This window comes from Meleagris gallopavo, chromosome Z (genome assembly GCF_905368555.1).
Source record: "Meleagris gallopavo chromosome Z, MGAL_WU_HG_1.1, whole genome shotgun sequence".
Lineage (NCBI taxonomy): Eukaryota > Metazoa > Chordata > Aves > Galliformes > Phasianidae > Meleagris > Meleagris gallopavo.
Genome location: NC_139435.1, coordinates 17367138 through 17389583, shown reverse-complemented (window position 1 = coordinate 17389583; position 22446 = coordinate 17367138). Strand labels below are relative to the sequence as shown.

General features: G+C 42.0%; 1 protein-coding gene across 3 annotated transcripts in view; it reads left to right on the top strand.

Annotated features, from left to right (window-relative positions):
* The first annotated feature begins 6951 nt into the window (after nucleotides 1-6951).
* ANKRD55 (ankyrin repeat domain 55) overlaps nucleotides 6952-22446 on the top strand; it is a 51774-nt gene continuing 36279 nt past the window's right edge. For all 3 annotated transcript variants that reach the window (XM_085213909.1, XM_010725432.3, XM_085213910.1), the window contains exons 1-4: nucleotides 6952-7413; nucleotides 15223-15345; nucleotides 16984-17114; nucleotides 19137-19246. In XM_085213909.1, the coding sequence (XP_085070035.1) occupies nucleotides 7374-7413; nucleotides 15223-15345; nucleotides 16984-17114; nucleotides 19137-19246 (404 nt within the window). In that variant the 5' untranslated portion in view covers nucleotides 6952-7373. The remainder of the gene's footprint in view (nucleotides 7414-15222; nucleotides 15346-16983; nucleotides 17115-19136; nucleotides 19247-22446) is intronic.

Here is a 22446-nt window from a genome sequence, read left to right as displayed (position 1 = left end):
CATGGAAGCCAGAGGTGTCACCCGTGCCATGCTCCCCGATGTTCCCCATCCCTCAGCCAGCTCAGCACCCTGACAAGACCCACCTCATGCCATGGTGGTGGGCGCACTCCTGTGGCTGAAGCAGTGGTATGGCAGTAGAGGCTGAACCTTCCCACCGGTATTCCATTGCATTTTTGCTTGCACAAAAAGTGATAGTATCAGTGTCACTGAATTCCTCCATGTGGAAAAAAATGGCACCCACTGATTGATGCTTGCTGAATGATGATGGAGCCCAAACAGTGGATGTGAGCACTGTGATGCTGTGGATGGTGCATTTCAGTAGTAGTGATGTTAAAGACAAGCCACGCTCCAGATGACCATGCAGATTTTTACAAGCATGGCATGTAGGGAAAAACGCATAGCTAATGTTGATGACTATGTTGAAAAATATTGTTTTGTAGCTGACAATTTGTTCTATCAAATAATATTACTGAACTCTTTATAGCTGTTGTTATTTCCATTCAAATAAATAGGAGGCATTACAAGGCATAACAATGGAAGCAAAGTATGTATCTATGAGAGAAACAGCGGACAGACATCAAAGCTAAAAGATGAGTGTGCACATTCACAGTGCTGAGCCTGAGCTGACATACCAGGTTTGTTCTTCTGTCAGAGAATAAATCAAGGAAGTTCCTGCTGTCCATCACATGCCAAATAAATACAAGGTTACCAAGTGGTCCCACTGAGTTTCCAGTTTCTGTTGCCAATTAAAGAACCCACATAGCTCAAAGCTACATTTTGATCTATTTGGAACAGCTTTTGTGTTGTTGGAAGAGTCCTCTGAGATTCTAGAACTATTCCTTATAAAAGCCACTTGTCAGCAGCAAAACAGGGTTGTAGGCTTCTCCTGCACAGAAACTACAGAGATCATAGTAAGAAATTAGCAAATTTTATAGTAGCTCTCTTGCATCTCCATTCAAGCACTTTAAGCCACAGAATTTCTGTGTATGAATTCTTCCTACAAATGACTTTGAATGTGGTGCTCAGGGACATGATTTAGTGGAGGGTTGTTAGAGTTAGAGTAGTATGGTTTGATTGCTGTTGAACTTGATGGTCTCAAAGGTCTTATCCAACCTGAGCAATTCTATGATTACTACCATTATTTGTTCCACTTACAGGTTGTGAGTACATTGGCACAGCAGAGCCCAGGTCTCAGGATGTTTTTCAGCCCTGCAAGACACAATGTGAGCCCCACACTTGTTGGCCCAACAATAACAACATAATTTCACAATAAATACAGCTCTACTGTACAGGCTATGGGTTTCAGGGTTCCATGTGCAAATTTTGTAGGTCTGGTATTTATTCTGTCTCCATCAGAGCAATAACAAATGCTACTGCAACCTGCAGCCCTGCAGATTTGATGTTCCTTCAGCACGTGCAGTAGTGTAAGTCTTAGGAAAAATAATGTTCAGTCAAATGTGCTTGGTTTTCTTCTGAGCTTCCTTCTGGTGCTGTGGCCTACTCAGCTTCTTCCTTTCACATTCTGACAGTGTGTGCATCATGATTATTGAGTTGCATTCGTGTCTGAGCTTCACTGGCACAGGATTAAATTGCCTCTTCCCTGTAAGTGTACTCACACCAAACTACAGGCCTGTGTGCATTGTTGCTGCTATTGCACTTAGCAACTCAGAAGTCTGAGTGAAGACTTTAATCTGGGACTAGGTATCAACGAGAGTCCCAGGTGGACAAAGAATGCAAGATGGACACAATTTGCAGTTTGTAAGCCACAGACTTTTTTTTTCCTTTAATCTGGGCTTCAAAATACCCTGGCATCGTCATGTAAAATATGGCTGATCAAAGACTTCAGTGGGTATGTATCTCTGATTACCCAAAACTACAAATAGACAGAGACCATCAGCTCATTCACTCCATGTCACGTACCTCACTGCAGTCACACTGAGAAGAGTCACCAGAGCAGATTTTGATGCAAGATACCCTGGACATTGCTGAAGTTGCACAAGTAAAGATCTAACACTTGTCTTTGGATCATACTTTTGCTGACATACACCAGAATTTATGCACAGTAGGAAAATGGCCAGCAACAAAAAAAAGATGTACAGGATCAGAGCTGTAGTCAGAAATAGAAGAAAAAAAAAAAAAGCATGGTAACAATAACAAGATATAAACGGAGGAAGGAATTGTTTTTCTGCTTACAATGAGATGCTTTTTCATGGTAACTGTCATTGCAATGTGGCCCATCTAAAATGCAAATTTTCTTGGTCACATTACTACTTTTTTCCAGCATTCTCTGTACTCTTCCTGTGTATAAAGTTGATTTGCCACTGATTGTCACCATGCCTTGACTACTCCCCCACAATCCCAGCCAGCTTTCCTGAAGCATGACACAGCGTCCAGGCAGTGGGATGTCTGGCTGAGGGCTGAAAGCTGTGTCACTGGAGGACTCACCATCCTAAGTGCACGCAGTTATGAGAAACTGAAATCACCAGATAGAGCACTATGTGGAATATAAACTTGTTATTGTCCTTTGATTTCTGCATTAAAAGGCAAAGATTTAAATAAACATGATTAGAAAGAAGGTTTGCACTTTCGTGGCTAACTACATTAAGGAGAGGAAGCATAGTCATCTGATATTGGTATATTGTAAAAACTAATGAGAAACAGGGCATTGACATGGAACAATAATCTTATGACCAAAAAAGAAAAAGAAAGAAAAGAGATTCCTGTTTTTCTACAAGAAAAGCTAGCTGGACTCAATGTTCTATATTTGCCTTTCACATAATATTAAAATGTCTAGAAGCAGAGAGTGAACTGCTTTCCTGACTAATCCATTTCCTTCAGAACCAAACTCACTGCTCACTGCAGTTTCCAGTTCTCTGTGTAGATGGGCCTGCTTGCATCTGTTGCACTGCCACAGAGTGATCTGTGGAGCCCGAAGGCACTGGCCAGACCAGACACGGCTGCTGCTGCAACTTGCAGACAACTGACAAGCTGCTCACAATCCTTGCTTTCTGCAACTGACAGCAGAACTCTTAAAGGACAAACACAATGGAGGATGGTGTGAACAGCATTGAGAAGAGGATCAAGCATCCGTGGGGGACTGCTGCTCCAAACACAATCAGAAAGATGAATTGACCTTACCATCTTTTAGTGCAGTCAGAATGGGATTCCCAGTGTGCACATCCCCATCTGCTGGGGAAGAGGCAGCCTCACCAGCTTCTGCTGGGACAGCACTGTAAGGCATGGTTTTCTCCCTTTGCACTTCAACTCTACAGACACAGTTACACCTGTCAGATTTGTTCATGTTGCTTTCAGACCATTTATAATTTGCTATTTACCCCTAAATGATTAATTTCCCTGTTTAAAATAGAGCTTTATGGAGTAGAAGATGTTAAATACATGTTAAGCCTTTCATGTCTTAGCAATGAAAATGTACAATCACAAAGGTTTGTAAAGAGGCTCTCAGAGTTTACCATTCACTGATGATTAGTCATGCTTTGTAATGTTATTCGATATTTGGAATGAGACTTGGTTCATTTGCAAGCATTCTTAATGCACTGCATAATGTCAGAGATTACTAGTCTCCTGCAAATGAATTTTTCTTTCTCTGTTTAAAAGCATTTTACAAAAAAAACAATGCAAGTATCTCAGTGTAGAGCTGTTTCTCTGGTTCAAAGAGCCAAGTGTTGATCAGATCCCACCATCTACTGGGACTCTGCGAAACTACAGTGCTGTTTTGGAGTGCACTTTGAAGAACACTGGATGCACTGCTTGGCCTGAAATTTCACCAGACAGCTAGCCAAGTGCTATTTAGACACTGCAGTTACTGGACTAGTAAAATTATGGTCTGACCTGAGACAGACAGGAGAGGGAATGACTGTTTACAAGGGGGGGATAGCGATAGGACAAGGGGGAATAGTTTTAAACTGAGATGGGAGAGATTTAGGTTAGATAACAGGAGGAAGTTTTTCACTCGGATGGTTGTGATGCACTGAAACAGGTTGCCCAAGGAAGTCGTGGATGCCCCATTGCTGGAGGCATTCAAGGCCAGGCTGGACGTGGCTCTGGGCAGCCTTATCTGGTGGTTGGTGCACATAGCAGGGGGGGTTGAAACTAGATGATCTTTGAGGTCCTTTTCAACCCAGGCCATTCTGTGATTCTATGATCTTCCCTTATGCTGTCTTGTAAAGCAAGCAATAGTGGAATACCAATCAGTAGTAGTTGTAGTGCAAATGTTTGAGCATAAATTTCCCTCTGTACGTATGAGACCATGAACACAACAGCCCTTAGTCACATATACCATCGTCCTTACTCCATGCCAGAGGCTTTCAATGAGGTTTTAAACCTGAAAGTATCACAGGGAAGACTTTGGAGGCTAAAGAGTGATACCTACAACGTGGTGAGGGTGAAAAACTCACTGGGAGACTTCCCACTTCTTCTAATGTATGCACAACAGCCACTGCGAGCAAAATTTACAAAGTGACTTAGTTCAGTACACATGTTGTCATTTGAGAAATCAATACATACAGAAGCAGTTACTGGTTTGCAGCTCTTCTATAACTACAGAAAGGACTCTCAGGTGTGTTTGGCTTGTTGCTAAATTTCCCTCATGGGATACTAGTGATGTCTCAAACAGTTGTGCCATGAGAGACACCTGATCCCATTATAGTCAAAGCCAAAAATTCACATTGACTTAGCAGAGGATGTTATTTGAGCTTATGAAGAAAGAAGCAGAGTAGGACAGATACTCACTCTGTCTTGCATTCCATGTGGGAAGCTCTAGGATGCAACCGTGGTTCCATTCTCCAAGCTCTAGTTGCTGTTTATCTACTGACACAGTGGTAGAGATTGTCACTGTTTGGTTGAGCCCTGGGTCAGTCCCTGCAGAGGGCACAAGCCAGTCCTTCTGTCTGTCTGTCTTCTCCAGATGCGTCTGTACTTGGTGCACTCCATAACACTTAGGATGTAGCTCCAAAATACAACCAGGAGTCAGTATAGGTAGAGAATATTTCTGCCCAAAGTCGGAAATGCCTTGCACTCGATGGACAGCAGTGTGCACTTGCAGCCCAGAAGACCAATGATATCCTGGGTTCCATCAGAAGAGGGATGGCCAGCAGGGAGAGGGACATGATTGTCCTCCTCTACTCTATTCTGCCCTTGTGAGGCCCAGCTGGAGTATGGGAGCCTGAGGCCCCCAGTACAGGAAAGATGTGAAGTTGTTGTAGAGGGTCCAGAGGAGGTCTACAAAGATGACCAATGGTCTGGAGCACTTCTCCTATGAAGATAATCTGAAGAAACTCAACCTTTTCAGCCTGGAAAAGAGAAGGCTGCAGGGAGACCTTGTTGTGCCTTCCAGTATTTAAAGGGAGTTTATAAATATGAGACAAATCAACTTTTTACATGAGTAGGTAGTGATAGGACAACAGGGAATGGTCTTAAATTACAGAAGGGGAAATTTAGATTAGATGTCAGGGGGAAATTTTTCACTCAAAGTGGTGAGGTGCTGGAACAGGTTGCCCAGAGAGACTGTGGATGCTCTGTCCATGGAGCTGTTTAAGACCAGGTGGTGGATGGTGCCCTGAGCAGTCTGATCTAGGAGCTGGGAACTCTGCTGTGGCAGAGAGGCTGGATCTTTATGATCTTTGAGGCCCCTTCCAACCCCAGCCATTCTATGATTTCATGATGACAGAGGGCCCCTGCCACACATGAACGGCCAGGATCCAGTCGTGGTGCCTTCTGAAAGCCACTGGGCAGAATGATAACCTGCAGCTGGAGGTGCCCACCCACATTTCCAGCTGCAGGCCCTTCACCTATCTGAGCAGCCCAAGGCACTGGCCCACAGGGGTTGCTCATGAGCCAGGGGCAACAGGGCCACTAGCCGGCCACCTTTCTGGTGAAGCTGTGCTAGATGCCAACCATCCGCATTGTGCCACATTCCCAGATCTGTACATGGCCAGCGCTCGCCAGGCAATGGATCCCTCCTCAATACAAAGAAGGCAGAACCAAAGTACAAAGACAGCAGTAAAGAAAAAGAGTCAGAGCCTGTCTCACTGTCACATTTTGGAGATTTTCAGCTTGGTTCAAGATGTCAAGGCTGTATTACTACCTGGAGCATATAATATTTTTCCAAACAGTTTCGATTTAGGTTCAGAGTCACATGCCTGGGATATGAATCAACTGCAGATATAACTCCTACAGTGCCTATATGTAAGTTTCTGGTATCTGCTGTAGACTATAGAGTTGGTCAATTCAGCAGAATATAATGAATGTGTAACATCTAGGGGGTTGTTAGGCTGACCAAACATGGACATCATTTTACTGTATATCCTCTTTATGCTCTTAGGCAAAAAGTGCCTTCCTTAATTTTCTTGCATTGCCTTGCTTTACTCAGCAGCAGCGTGTCTATTCCACTGCACAAGTATAAAATTATCTACATGCCCCAAGCTGCCAGCACCACTCACTACTCTGGGCAAATATCTGCCTTCAGATAAACAGATTATCAGCCCATTTATTGCTACTTACTATTATTTCTGCCATGGTAACATCCTAGTATTAGGTTCACTAGGGGAACCTCCTTTATAAAGCAACGATCCGAATTCCTAACTTAGGGAGGTACAGGCCCAGCCAAAAAGGCAGCTTTTAGACATGAATCCGCTGTCGTTTTGGTGGATGCAGAAGGTTTGGAACACCCTCTGTGAACAGCTGCATTTGTTGCACTGCTTTGTTGGAGCATCACTACCTGCTTCAGCCGTAGTAATGTGCTCACAGTTCTTGAGAACCATTCTTTTATTATACCTTGCATACTAATTAGGTATAGCAATAGCTTCCTTATTTACATTCTGCACTCCACAGTTAAGTCAGCAAATGGGTAATTTCTGAAATGATGATGCAGATAAGCACCCCAGGCACGGTGACTGCAGCACCACACTAGCAGGGCCAGGTGGGCGCAGCACATGCCGGCACAGCGAGGACGGCTGCACCCGCACAGCACCACAGCTCTGCACATGCTCTGTGTGCCAGCACAATCCCATTCACGCTCTGAGGCTTGTTTGTCTACAGGCAGCACTCTGCTGCTGAGGCTGGGCAAGCTGCAGCATCTCTCGGAGATGCTTGCAGCCAAATTAACTCGCTGAAGGTGTTCTGTAAAAGCTAAGGGATGTCATTTTAAGAGCACAGCAAACAGAATATACTATTCCCATCAGGCTGGTGAAATGTCCTTGCCTTGACAACAACCTGAAGCCATAAAGCAAGTTTAATTCTCTGACAAGAAGGTTGGCAAAAGCTACCATTGTTTACTGTAATATACGGGATTCCTCCTCAAAAACCCTGGAGATGGTGTTTGCCCGGTGCGGTTGTAAATATTGAGATAGACCACAATGGATTTCAGTTCCTCATCTGTATTTGACCAGCAGAAAGGTAAGTCACTTCTTCTGATTTCAAAACCTCCAGTGCTCCCATGCCTCCCATGCAGATATACTAAGATTCCCTGACAGAATGAATGGTAAGATTTTTTGGAAGAGGTCAGGTCTCGTGGAGATTGGTTTTGCTTACACAGGAGGTAATTTCTTCTGACAATCTCAGACACAGATATTTCAGCCTATTTCTATATTTATGTATAGAAATAAAATACTTTAGCAGATAAGCTACAGTACTTGATTGCTCTTACATCAACATCAATAAACAAACACAGATTTATTGCTTATATTGTATATTTGTGCTTTTGTGAACATGCATATTTATAAAGCAACTGAAACAATAGCAAACAAAGTAATTTAAAATGGAGAAAAAATAAGAATAGCTTATTTTCTTATATCTGCTGGTTTGTATACACTGAGAGGACTAGGTGGTGATGAGTGATTGACTTTGCTTTAGTAAATGTTAGCCGTATAGGTAAGTATTGCCGTAATTATGAATTTAAGATGTCCTTAAATGCCACAAAGTGAGGATTTTCTACATGATAAGGTTGCTATGGAAATACTAGTGCCTCTTTTCTGTCTGTTTTTAAATTAAATGAATGAAACGTCCTGTATTTATTTGCCTAGACAAGCTTTTCTTTCTTGTTGTTTAATGCACAATCAAAAATATAGTAGTATTCCTCTTACGCTCTCAAAGCAGAAAGCAGTCATGTTCGCTCATCTGTGTTCCAATACATTTCTCTTCAAGTCAGCTTGCAAGATTATCTGTTTGCAGCAGCCGCTGTTTCCAGCACATGCTCGCAAAGTGCCCCAGCTGATGTGGCCACGCCGGCCCCACACTAAGGGTACCGAGGGGCTGTGTGCCACACAAACAGGGACAGGACGTCCTGGGTCATGTTCAAATGACGTACGGAACATTTCCTCCAGAAGTACAGAGGTGTGGGGCTGACCGAGCTTCAGCAGCTCCAACAGCCATTCTGGAGCTGTCCTGCAGCTGCTGCAGCGCTCTGAGCACAGCGAGGGCACGGAGACACCCTGCGCTTTTGGTGCTGCGGGGCTGGCTGGTGTATAGGGAGCTTGGTGCCAGCAAGGAGGATGGAGTGTAAGCAGGGTTGGAGGAGCAGAGAGGGCTGGGGAGCAGACAGCAGTGAAGGAGACCACTGATCCAAACCGCCTTATCTGGATACAATTGAGAGAGCGGGGAGGCAATACCTGCCAGTACCTTCCTGACTCCTGCTCTGCTGCTGTCCTCTCGCTGGGACATTTTCCACGCTGATTCTATCACTATTCCCGTACAGCACCATCTCCCAACCCCACCTTCCGCTGCTCGTGCAGCATCTTCCGAGCAAACGGCGCCCTCCGGCGCTACCCCTCAGCCGCACGGCCACGGGACTGCCGGCTCACCGAACTGCCTCGCTGCCCGCCTTCCTGCCGGCTGCAGAGACGCGGGCGAGCAGGAGCAGCACGCCGTAAGGGACACTGAACTCACCCGCAAAGGCAGCTCTGTTCAAAGCGTATGATGGATTTAGCTAAGTAGTATTGAGTGCCTTGACATATTACCAATTTAATGAAGAGTTTTTTTGCGAGGAAAAGAAGCATTGTTACTCTTTGGAGCGATTTCTGAGAATGACAGAATGCAGACCATGTATTAAACACACTGATCAACATCCATCAGACCGATATATCTTCCCCTACAATCCCATCTCAATCCCAGTTATCAGAAAATTCCTCCAACAATAGTGAAGAAAGAAAATCACACTGTCTCTGCAACAATTATTTGATATCACTCATCTGTAGCGGTAGCAGAGTGAGACTTCCAGAAGCTAAGCCTTTCCTCTCTGCTTAATACTGCTCGGTGCCATTCATGTTCTGTACCTGGCTTGAGATATTTAACAATTAAACAAAGGAATCAGGAAAAGGTCTGGATGGTCACATTCATAGCCAAGTACACACAGGGATTATTACTTTGTTGAACAATCAATGAATCTTTAATATTATAGATCGAGTTATGGTTTCCAACATCTGCACTCATCCACCCATGTCCCACACCCAGGAGGGGGCCACCAATGCTGACACAGGTTACCCCAGTACAGCCAGAGTGGCTATATTATTTAAAACATCAGAGAATGGGGATAAGAGGATGCTCAGTGGATGCAAACCCTTGTTTGTAACAGTAAATTGCAGCAAAGTGAGACTGCATTGTTGCACTTCAGTTGCTGTCAGGGATTCATTGTGTTTTGGTGAAAGTAAGCAGCATCTTCTTGGTGAAATCACACAACTGTCAGCATCTGCTGATAAGCAGTGGGAAATCATATACGGCACTTCGCTACTGAGTGCAGGGTGGGAATACAGTATGTTTGCTTACTGAAAGAGGGCAGAAAATTGTATGTATAAATATTTCTTCTTACTGGTGAACATAAATTATTCTGTCATCCAGCTTTCAGCTCTAAAAGCCCATGAATTTCATCAGGGTCCGAATCCATCATTGTCAAGTCTGCGTACAGTCAGCCAACATGCAGTGACATTATTTGGATCTTACAAATCCAATGCAGTAGAAAGCAGGCACTTACGTACACCTAATAGCCGCTTTGTAAAATAACAGTTCAGCCGACATCACGAATTGTGTAAAGCACAATCTCTTCACATGAAAGTCAGAGTGTTAATTGAGTATACTTTCATTGCTGTGAATCCTGTGATCTTTCTGTATGTTTCTTTATGTATCTCCTTTCAGACCAAAAGGCTTTTATTGTACGTGGGACAAACGACACGTTTTTAAAATACTGCAGCTCATTTCAAGTAGGTTGGCTTTTAGCTGTGATTCTTTCTGAGAATTTTAGCTATGAAAAAAAGCTTCACAGCTGTTTTTCCCTACCTCTGCTCCACACACATGCTGTGAGATGGACTTCCTGCCTTCCTGAAAATCACTTTCATGAATAGCACAATATTTTCCAAAATATCGTGTATATAAGACAACAGAAGTGCTCCTTGGCATTTACAGGGCAGTAAAACCACAGAAATACAGCTAACATGTTTGCAGATGGAGGACAGACCCCCTCACTCCTGGGAGGGTTAAACTGAAAGAGAATGGAACAAGAGACTACATCACTTGCAGCCTGGTACAGCCTGGTGAATGACATCCAGGACCTCTTCAAATTCCCTAGTCCCTGCCATATGAAGCATCAGAAGACCACATAACCATTTCCCCTCTTCTCCACACCAGAGCCACATAGGTTGTGTTAGAGAGACCCCACCCGCATCCTTGGTCATGCTCCAGAACTAGAATTAGTGTCTACCTATTCTTATGCCAGATGCACCACATAGTTCTCTTTAGTTTCTGTTGGCCCAGTGTCCCCTGCCAGTAGGGGAACAGCATGTCCCATGCACCTCGCTGCTCTGACAGCTAGGTCTTCTGGTGGGGAAGAGCAAAACCTAATCTTGGCTTCATGCCACTGTTCCCTAGCAGAACTGGAGTTCATGCTCTGCTAGAGAAGGTGCAGGGAAGACTTATTCAGTCATCCGTCATTCATTCAGCTCTGCACCCTCTCTCTGCATGGGAGGACAATTGCTCAGAGGAAAGCAAAGCACAGAGGAGAAGGCACTTGAATCAAAAAGGGCAGAGGGAATCTGTCCCAGATTCAAATTTGTTTCCATGCCTTCATCTTCCTACCAGTTTGCCCTAGGTAGCAACTAGTCTGCTCAGGAGATGAAAAATTTCTTCTTCTGACTGGATTACTCTGCTCCTGACTCACAGTTGGAAAACAGAACTTACAAGGTACTCAAGAAACATATTAAAGTGGCATTGAGGGACATGGCTAGTGGGCATGGTGGGGATACACTGATGGCTGGACTTGATAATCTTAGAGATCTTTTCCAGCCTTAATGATTCAATGATTCTAAACAGCAAAAAGTTTAAAATTTACATGAATCATAGAGCTGATGACCACTCTGTTACACAGTCTGTACCTGATTTCTTCCCCCACACCAGCTTCTCCATAACTCTCCCATACGTCAGCCATCAGATGCAGCTGTCAGAGGCACTGTACCAGTGCTCATGGCACCTCCTGGGAAACTCTGAAAGGTGGCCAAAATGAACAACACCTGTGATGATCCTCTGCCTTGTTCCTTGCTTACCATCTAGCTCACTGCGCAACCCACTTTTGTTTTGGATCTGTCTCAGCAGCACACAGTTCAGAGTTTCTGGGAGAAATGTCTAGTTCTGTGAATGGCAGAATCTCCAGCAGAGTAGAAATTAAGAATTGTATCAAACGTGTAAGTTGAAAGACAAGTCAGGAGAGGAAAAAGGAAATTTGCATTAGTGGAGCGGAGAGGAAATAGGAATCTGAGCACTGCTGAAGACAGATTTATTATCACAGAATCACAGAATCACAGAACGGTCAGGGTTGGAAGGGACCTCAAGGATCATGAATATCCAACCCCCCTGCCGCATGCAGGGCCACCAACCTCCACATTCAATACTAGACCAGGCTGCCCAGGGCCCCATCCAATCTGGTCTTGAACACCTCCAGGGATGGGGCATCCACAACCTCTCTGGGCAGCCTGTTCCAGCACCTCACCACCAGGGAGGTGCTCCAGTCCTCTGATCATCTTTATGGCTCTCCTCTGGACCCTCTCCAACAGCTCTCTGTCTTTCTTGTACTGGGGGCTCCAGACCTGGACACAGTACTCCAGATGGGGCCTCACAAGAGCAGAGTAGAGGGGGACAATCACCTCCCTATCCTTGCTGGCCACCCTTCTTTTGGTGGACCACAGCCCATTATCAGCAATGCAGTTTTCCCAAGTCCCCATCCAGGACTCCAGATCTGACAAACCAACCTTTCCCAGGGTAAAAGCTGATTGCATTTCCATGGCAGCCAAGTTTTACAGCAGAGGGCGATGATTTTGTTTCAGGGAGAGAAGGCCACCTGTGGGTGACTATACAAAGCCTAGTGCAGAGTTAAAGCAGGTTCCTATTCCACATATGAATAGGATGGCAAATATTTTAAAATCAACTTCAAGGATCTTTTAACACTCAAAAAGATACATAAAAAAATTAATATAATTTATATTAATGTGCTAATATTAACACTGATTATGAAAAAGATTTTTTTATCAACTCTTTAAATTCTCTTTAAAACACCTACTTTTTTTCTTTTTTTTCTGAACAGCTCACAGATTCTTATTTCCAGAAAACGCAAGCATAAGGAAAAGTCACTCCAACCTGTCTTTCCTTTGTTTGACTTTGTGGCCTTATTTAGAAATCAGCTTTACTTCTGCTAACACAGCATCACAGCTCTGCTCTGTAGCTCTGGCCCGTGGCCATGGTGAATGGTACAGCTCACTGCAGATGTAGTTCTCTTTGAGTCAGCAGGGATAAGAAACTCCTCTTTTCAAAATTAAAGATGAGATGGTAGCTGACCAACAGTGCACACTAGAGCACTTTATTGTAACATCAGATTTAAACCAAAAAAAATCAACTTGTTTGACTGCTGGATTTAAGAGGCTGAAAGCCCGTCTGAAGCCAAAAGGCATGTGGAGCACGGGATGTGCAGTCTCGCCATCACAACGAGTCATCTCAGTCACTCCTCTGGAAACAAAAACCTGTTGTGTTAACATTACCTGTAAAGAAGAAAGGTTGCTTGGAATCCAGGACTAAGACAGGCTTGTGAAGTTTGCCCTTCCATTAAGAGGGCCATATAAAATAATTACTTGTTTTTTAAATTCACTGAGTGGAAGGTCATAAGAATAATGCAGTTTCAACTCAGGGATCTCTACAAGATAACGAAGGCAACATGCTGCTCCACATTGGTCATACTTGCACAACTCACAGAGTTGAAAAGCACACAATCCCAATCCCAACCAAGAAAGTATTACTAAAAGTTGGTAGCTAATCATTTTGACTTCCAATAAATGTTTCTAAATTATAAAATGCCAAATAAAAGCAAGAAATAGACATAAAAACATAAGTTAGTAACCTACTCTAACAAGAAAAATTAGAGCTTGTGTCACTGATTGTCATGGATTGTCACTGACTGCCATTGATTGCTGAGTGCCTAGGAAGGACTCTACAACAGGGCGAAACATCATTTCTCCATAAATTAACCATCTAAGTGAGGGATCTGTTTAGTTACCTGTGCCTCTGAAACTGATTTTGCTTAGATCAAGCATTCGGGCTTTCCCCAGACCTCTTCCACTGTCTGCTTCACAGTCAGATTGGGGATTTTCCTTCTCTTGCCTTCTCTGAAAATTTACCTCATAACAGCTATCTTCATGTTTGCGAATGTTATATTTGGATAGATGCTTAAATACATATTAACACATGGTCAATACCTATGTCTGAAAATAGAAACCTTTTTTTTTTAATATCAGTTCACAATCTCATGAAATACCAATGACAGAATATAAATATATATATATATATATTCTGTCATGGAACTGTGCCTTTCTGCTGTTTCATTCTTCTCTCATGCAGGTAGCTGTACTCCTATGTAAGTGTAGGGGACTGAGAAAATGCCACATAGGTACAGATTCACTGAGGGCATTGGAAGACTGCATGTGGCTTTGCATCACTCCTCATTTTAAGCAGGACGTGTCTCCCCTTGGCACAGCCTTTGTAATTTCAAGCAGACCTGCTTTTTGTTTTATGTTTGCTCTGAAATCTCAGAAGCTGAGGAGTAAGACGGTTTTATAGCACTTTGTCTAAGAGACATCATTCAGAATATGGGGTTTGGGACATTTTTTATTAGCTGCAGATGTCCTTCAGTTTTGCTCTGCCATCACTAGTAGAAAATGTGCAGAACTGTGCCCTTTCAACCCATTAATGACAGTCTCCTTGATGAGTATTGATACTTTCTATGAAAAATGCATTTGAATGCATTCTTTAGCCAGCTCTTGACTGGTTCTGTGGCAGGACTGTGGCTCTCCTCGTTGGACACAGCACTCAGAGGGGTGAGCTCAGGGCTGACTGAGGTCCAGGGACAGGCTGAGAAATGCTTCCTAGTCTGACAGTGCCAGCCTGTAAAATCAGAGTCCAACATCATTATTTGGAAACACAGGAAAATGTTTCAAACCAACATTTTTGTGTTTGAAGTTCATAGCCAGTTATTATAATAGCTAGAATTAGCTATTATAGTTAGTGCAAATAATTAATGCAAGGTTAATGGGGATGAATTCTAACAGTGTTTTATATTATTTAGTTTCCTTCTCTCCGTGCAAGTAAGGTTTCAGAGCAAACAGAAATGTACTCTTTACTGTACAAGAAATACACCTTAGTCATGGGTTCCAAGAAGAGTTAACTTTCCTGTGCACACTAAATGCACAGGCATTGTTAACACAAAACAGAGGTGCTGGAGGTGCACTCCCGTGCACAGAGCATTCCCCAAACACCTGGAGAGAGGGATAAATTCTCCATCTTTAGAGGGGTGCAAGGATAGCACAGGAGCTGAGAACATCTGTGTTTCGATGCCAAACTCTCTCATGGAAGTGCAGTCAAGCACAAGATGAGCCAGTTCAGTTCTTACTTCACTGTTTCTCAAGTCATGTTCCATTATTGTTCTTTTGATTTCTTACGAGAAGTGGAAACTTTAAAGAAGTTTTGTAATGCCATTTCAACGTTTACATCCAGTAGTTTTTGGAGGAAGCAAATGATGAAGAAAGTTTGAAATGACTAATAAAAGCCACAATGCTCTTTGGATACACTTTGTTCCATCTCAAGTTATACAGTCATACCATTTCAGTGAAACGTATTGTTATTTTCACTGTTAATCATTTGTACTTGCTCCCGGCTTACTCATGGGCACACTCCTCCCTGTAGGTGATGCAGCAGAAGAGACTGACTTGACTGTGGTTTACCAGGCGGCAGCTAACGGTGATGTGAACACACTGACTGCAGTCATTCGAGAAGATCCCTCCATCCTGGAGTGCTGCGACAGTGAGGGTAAACGAGGCTGAGCTTTTTCTCAGGGGAATCCCTGCTTTGGATTGCCATTAAATTTTCCATTTTAAGTCCTGATTCTCGTGCTTGGAAAATTATATTTAGTAACAGGAAATGAGAAACTTGTGTTACTCTTTGGAAAATCCCCTATAAATGTATAATCCAGATATTCTTTTATCCTGTGTTTGCATGATCGGATAGAAATAAGCTGTTTTGATACAGTCAGAACATTAACAAGCCTTTAAGAAGATGCTGAGAAATTTCTGTCATTACAGAGTTTTTATCAAAGCCAAATGCTATACATTCCACACGTCCTTGGAGCAGAGGGTTCCAGTAATTTGCACTTCAATAGCATGTGCACAGACACACACCAAAAAATACAATATTTTGCTTTGTGGTTCTTTGCCCATAGGCAAACCATGCAATATGTGATGATCTAAATAACCCGTAAGACTCCACTCCTTTTCCTTTCTGCTTAGTTTACTGTGTAATGTTCCTACAAAGCACTCTCCTGGGGTTGATTTTTACATGCATCTATTTCCCATGTGATTTAAAGCTACGGATCTATGGAAGCTTCTCTCAAGGAAGTCCTTGTTTATTCAAAAAAATTTGATTGCAACTTCTTTCAAAGGATTGAGATTAACCCTGCATATTCTAATCCTTGCCAGTATGAAGGGCAATGAGTGGAGGCAGACTGATCAGCAAAGGGGAGCATTTCAGCTCCAGAATAATCTTGTTTTGTACGTGCAAATGTAACTAAGATCAGTCTTGCAAGACAAAACATGTGTCCGTATCCTGCCGATATGGCATAACTTTATCTTGAGTAGTATATATTTGCTCAGCAGTCTTAGTGAATTCAGAAAGGATCATTACTCTTCACTTGCACCTGGTTGCATATTATGGTTTCTAATATTCAGGTTTATTCCCAGCTTACTACTTTTAAATTGCTCTGTCAGATTCCTCAGGAAAGTCTTTGCTGTTATTCAGCAGTCAAAATAATGGAAGGAAAGGAAAGCAGTTAAGTAATGCCGTAATACTGAGCATTAAGAAAATCTGCATAAGTCCGATGGTGGATTTCAGTCTTTTTCCAGCACAGAAGTGGTTTGCTGAATATAAAATAAGTTCTCACCAAGAGAAAACTATCCCAGGGCAAATCCAGTCATTAAAATAAGTTGTTAAAAAATCATCACAAAGACACACATTTGCATGAAACAGGGTTTGATTTCATATATTTTTTGAACACAGGAACACAGGATGAAGCTGGTTTGAGAAAATTAGCCAAGCATGACCTGGTGACTGTTCACTTTGAAGGATATCATCTTTCAGTGTCTGAAACCAATAGTTCATGCAGGAATCCTGAGAGTAGAAAATGAATGTTCTCTCCAGATGCAGAGTTAATGAGGCAGTGTTTTCGCTATGCTATTTTTTGTAATCAGTGGTAATCTGCTGAGTTACCGCCTGCCTGCAAAAAGCTGAGTACAGCTGTTGGATAGTCGCGAGAGAAAAAGCTTGTTAGTTTGCCAGTGCTAACCTCAGCAAATAAGGAAATGTCTCTATCTTATGGCTTTGACTAATAAAAACTGTAGAAGAATAGCCAATCCCTGCAATTCTGTCATTCTGTGATTTGACTTTCTTCCCCAGGTTGCACACCTCTGATGCATGCTGTGTCGGGGCGCCAGGTCGATACAGTGAAGCTTTTACTGAAGATGGGAGCCAATATTAACACACAAGATGCATGTGGACGTACCAGTTTATCTCTGGCAACTTATCTGGTATCAGGACTGGGGGGTGGAAGAAAAAATGGGTAGAGAAAAAAAAGAACTAAATATTTTAGTGGAAAATATTGGTGATGTGTGGATGGTTGGGCTGGATGATCTTAGAGATCTTTTCCAATGTTGGTGATTCCACGATTCTATGATTTGTTTCTAGATAGCAGTGAAAATGTAAAGTTCACTATAATGCAAAACTGGGAGCTCTGTAAGATTCTCAGAAAAGGATCAAAACTCCTTTCAGAGTGTCCTTCATCTTTCAGTTGCAAAATCAGCATGTGGCGTGGGAATCTCACAACATCCAGGGTCCTCTGCATGGTTTTCAGAAAAGCCAGTTGTTTCCTGTGCACTGGAAAAGAGCTTGAAGTTCCATCCGGTCTTTATAGGCAGATTAACTTCTCCTTTCTCCCTCTCAGTATCAGATTTTTACTGTTCAGCAGGGAGTGCATTTCTGTCTCAACTCTGGGTGGCCAACTGTCATGTTTACCTGCACACTTGAGCACTGCTTTTCGCTTCACTATAGAGCTGGACTTGGAATGGCCAGGTGCAAGGTGCTGCAGGTGTCAGTGCAAATCTTAAGTGATCCAATCTCCCAGTTAACCCACTTGCAAGCAACAGTAGAGGAAGACATCCCATGAAGAAGCTGGGGAAGGGAGATGTGGTGCTCCGGTGCTCTCCATCTGAGGCACACAATTATTGTCCTCTTCTCCTTGTCTGGTCTGCTCCACACTGGAAGGAATTCAGGATGCATGGAGAGGGGACCACATTAGTTGGGCAGAGGGGTTGACCATTGACTGGATAAATGCCAGTACTTTTGAGCAAAAATAGTGGCACCTTTATTAAATCAATCCCTTGCATCTTCCTGCAAATTCAGTATGAAAACAATGCTTCTCCTCAGCTGTTAGGTGTTCAGCCAGAAAATATGTGTATAAAGTAGCAAAACAGACCATTTCATTCAGTGCAAGGAGCATGCCCCACTTACTTCAGCACAAACATTTCCTCTGCCAGATACTTAAAAAAAAAATCCTGTAATTAGTATCATGCTCCTTTTTTCCTCCCTCTTTTCCCACAGGGGAAAAATATTCTTTGGGAAGAAAAAGAAATGACTGGAAAGGATTTAAGCCACCCAGGCTTCAAAGTTTCCATTTCTGTTTCTGTGATGGATATAATCAGAGGTCTTGAGAGCATTTGGTTGCGATGTCTGTCCAGAGAACCGAATTCAACAGAGCTCTGTGCTCACAATCCCATGCAGAATTTGGTAGTGTCATACTTCCATCAAGAACCACAACAGATATGTTCCGATTCCAACATTCTTTTTCTCTATAAATGCTGGTAATGCTGATCCAACATAGATCATACTGGAGGGAATGGTCTTTATTGATCGCTTGCACAGATTCAAAGAAAATACTTAAACACACGCTCATTTTTCCTGGTACATTTCCTGGAACTGAAAGATTTATGCAATCACAACCAGATTATTTATTTGTTGTTTTGTTGAGGTGATCAATACAAGGTTTTAGTCCAAGAACTGACTCATCCCATCTGTTTCAGTGCTGTTTTCAGTCAATTCAAACTTCTGCAACAATCCTTATAAGACTACACTCTAAGGCATATTAGTATTGATTTGATATCACCGCTAAAATACCATAAAGGAAATTAGATCAAGTGTTCATGTTCTTGGTTTAACCTGGTATACTTAAATTCACATGCAGGAATATGTGTAGCATTTGTTAGGTTTACAGGAATTAGAAGGTTTTTAATGACTGTTTACACATTCAGTACTTGCCACAGATGCAGAAGAAAAGAATGTGTTGTAAATAAAACTTTGTTTTAATGGATGAATTAGTCTGAGACAGACTCCAGAGGGAAAAATTCTCAGTGCTGAGACCAATGTTGGAGAAACCAAAGACCATTTCCTCAGCTGGCTGAAACAACCAGTGACATGCCAAAGCCAGAACCACCGAGCAAAGACCTGGCCTGATGTATTTTATTTTCCCCTTTGACATACTACAATTTCTTTTTTAGGGCTGGTTGGAAGGCTGTGTCAGTCTGCTCAGAAATGGTGCTAAGCAAAACATACCTGATAAAAACGGGAGGCTGCCACTACATGCTGCTACTGCAGAGCCCGACGTGAGGTATGTCTGAGGATCCCGCAGCTTTTGCTGATTGAATCTCAGCAGGTAGTCCTCAATTCAGCTACACAGTCCAAAGGAGAGACCAAGTCACAAGGTTAGCCTTGACAGTTGCACTTGTGACTTGCCCTTCTGTTTAATGGTTATCATAAAGAGGAGAGGATAGAAAGAGGGAAAAGCATTGCACAGCACTTCTATAACAGATACAGCCAAGAAAGGTGAGGAGACCAATACAAAGTCACAAAAGCAAGAAAAAGATATATATATATATATATAACAGAAGTTGAAACTCTAGGTTTCCCTCAACCCTTCTTCACCTCCCAAGAGAAATTTTACAAGAAGCTTCATTTCTGGATGTTTCCTCCAAGCAGTACAGCACATGTGTGAAAAGTTTTCCACACGACAATCTCTCTGAGAGCCCCTATAAAGGGGAAGCAGAGGTTTGGTGGACTGTCTTGATTTTAAACTGGAAGAGGGCAGATTTAGATTAGATATTAGGAAGAAATTCTTTACTGTGAGGGTTGTGCATGTTCCGTCCTTGCAAGCATTCATGGCCAGTCTGGATGGGGCTTTGAGCAACCTGGTCTAGTGGCAATTGTCCCTGCCTATAGCAGGGGGGTTGGATCTAGATGATCTTAAAGGTCCCTTCCAATCCAAGTCATTCTATGATTCTATGATTCTGTGATTTTTAACTACTCTTATTTATGGTGCTGTAATAGCTAAAGCATGCGTAGATCAGAAATTGCAAGAAAGATTCTTTGTCTCATTTTCATCTGTGATGATAGCAAGTGCTTTTTGAGACTTGATTTGTACATTTGAATAAATTTGTTCAAAAATCTTTCCTAAGTATGTCATGTCTGGGGACATTGGAGACAGGTAAAACATTTAGCAGATATAAAATATCACTGTGACTTAATCATGGAGGTTATGGGTTGTTTTTTTTTTTTTTTTTTGTAACCATATCAGACCGGAGCTCTCTGCACTTCTGCTGATCTTATTTCACAGTCCTTTTGACAGTTTTTTTCATTTTCCACATTCATCACTGCTTTCTGTGCATTACTTTGAGGAAATAGTTCGAAGCTTCTGCAATAGTGTGAGTGCATTTATCTGCATTTGTACAATTCTGCCATGCTGCTACTCGAAAGGGTGCAACTATAGTTTAACTGCAGCACACAGCACTCCCTGAACATTTTTCATATTCTTCATGGACACAGAAATACTTTTACTCTAAATAGGAATTTGTCAGCAGTTTAATTCTTTTACATCTGGGGTTACCCATGCCCAGCTTTTCCATCCTGGCCATTGCCATTCTACTGAATGCCGTGTCATTACCAAAAGGGCAAATGTAATGGTGTGTTAGGAAGTGCTTTTTCAGCTAAACTTTAAAATCTGGGAATGCTCTGCTAAACCCTATGTGTTTCCAGTGCATGAACCACACATAATGCCGGAGACTGTGATCAGCTAGCTTGGACTAGGTGATCTTGTAAGTCCCTTCCAACCTTGTGATTCTATGATTCTGCATCTTAATGTGATAATGGATTCATTTGCATCAATACGTGTTCTACGTGACAGAAAAGGTGGAAAGGGAATCCACGAACTTACTGATCTCTAGCTTTTAGAACAGGTAACAGAGAAATCTCAGTTAGGATGGCCAAATATCTACACATTGAATGCTAGTCCTGCTGTTGCTATATAGAATTCAAGGGAGCCAAGAGTTGTTGATAGATGCTTTATACTCAAAGAGTGACATGTCCTTCTCTACACTGGTTTCTTCAAAGATATCTGAGGTTAAACTACAGAACCGTGTAACTTAATGATCACAAAACTAAAAAAATAAAGGGGTTTTACAAGCATACTATAGTAATCTCATGTTATCTTTGCTCAGTAGCCCTCATTTACTTAGACTTGCTTTCAAATAGTGAATTTCTTAGATTCTGGTTGGAGTTTATTGAGCCAATTGACTATAAAATGTCTCTGCTTTACCACTTTGCTTTTTTCAAATTAATCACAATTATAAAAATTCCTTCTCTTCAGTTTCCATACTTTGAGTCCACAATACCATTCATTCATTATGTGATTAAGAAAAGGAGGTGTAGCGCCCATTTACTACAAATGAATACACTCATATGTAAATGGCCTTGATGCCCTGATAAAGTGCTGAGATTTACAGTCTTCACCGTTTAGAGATACACTAGTTAGAAAAAAAATAAAGCTGGACTTCCTGTCCGCTGAAGGACAAACAGTTGACAAACAGTTAAGATTTTTCCCCAGCAGAACAGACAAATCATCCCTAAGCAACAATAAATTCTTTTGAATAACGTCTAGTTGTTTACTTCTGAGAAAAGAAAAAAAATTTCTCATGCAACACTCTCAAAATGATCTGATGAGCACAGTTCAATCTGAAAAATGGAAGATGTTAAAGTTTACCCTCATGAAATTAACAAAAGATTTTTGTTTAGTACTCTAGGTCTGAGAATCAATGCATGGTTGCATACATTCATCCGTGCATTATCTGTTTGTTTATCAGAATTCCCACTTCAAGGTGGTACTTAATTTTCTATTAACGTCCTTGCAAAAAAAAAAATATATATATATAATAATAAAATATATTTTAAAGTCTGTTTTGAAGCTTTATTACAAATCTGCATCTTCAGATGAGCCACATTTTTGCATTACGATCTTATTTAGGGATTCACTATATAAGTATCTTTCCGTTTGCTAAGATCAGAAAAACAGTACATCTACCACAACATCCATGTGATTTGGCTTTGTTACAGACTATTTGTTACAGTCATTTCCACGGTCTACTCATCTACTCAAAACAATTTTGGTTCTAGTATGAAACATAATCATCTTCTCTAAAGCTATAGTGATTTCAGAACATCTTCATAGGAGGCCATAAGAAAAAGCAAAGCCTTTGCAGCGTTAAAAACATCACTGCACTTAATATTTCAGTGACTATTTATTGTAGCTGTTCCCTCCACCAGAGGGGAGTAGTCTGATATCCCATAACAAAAGCAAACCAGTGCACTGCTGCATTTTATACCATGACAATGGCTCTATCCCAGCAAAAATACTGTAAAACCTTGGCAAATGCAATTGGTTAGTGCATGTGTAACTGTTACAGTTTGTATGCATGTATACAAACACACACTCAAGCGCATACACAATATCGCATTACTCTGAGAGTTAAGGAGCACTAG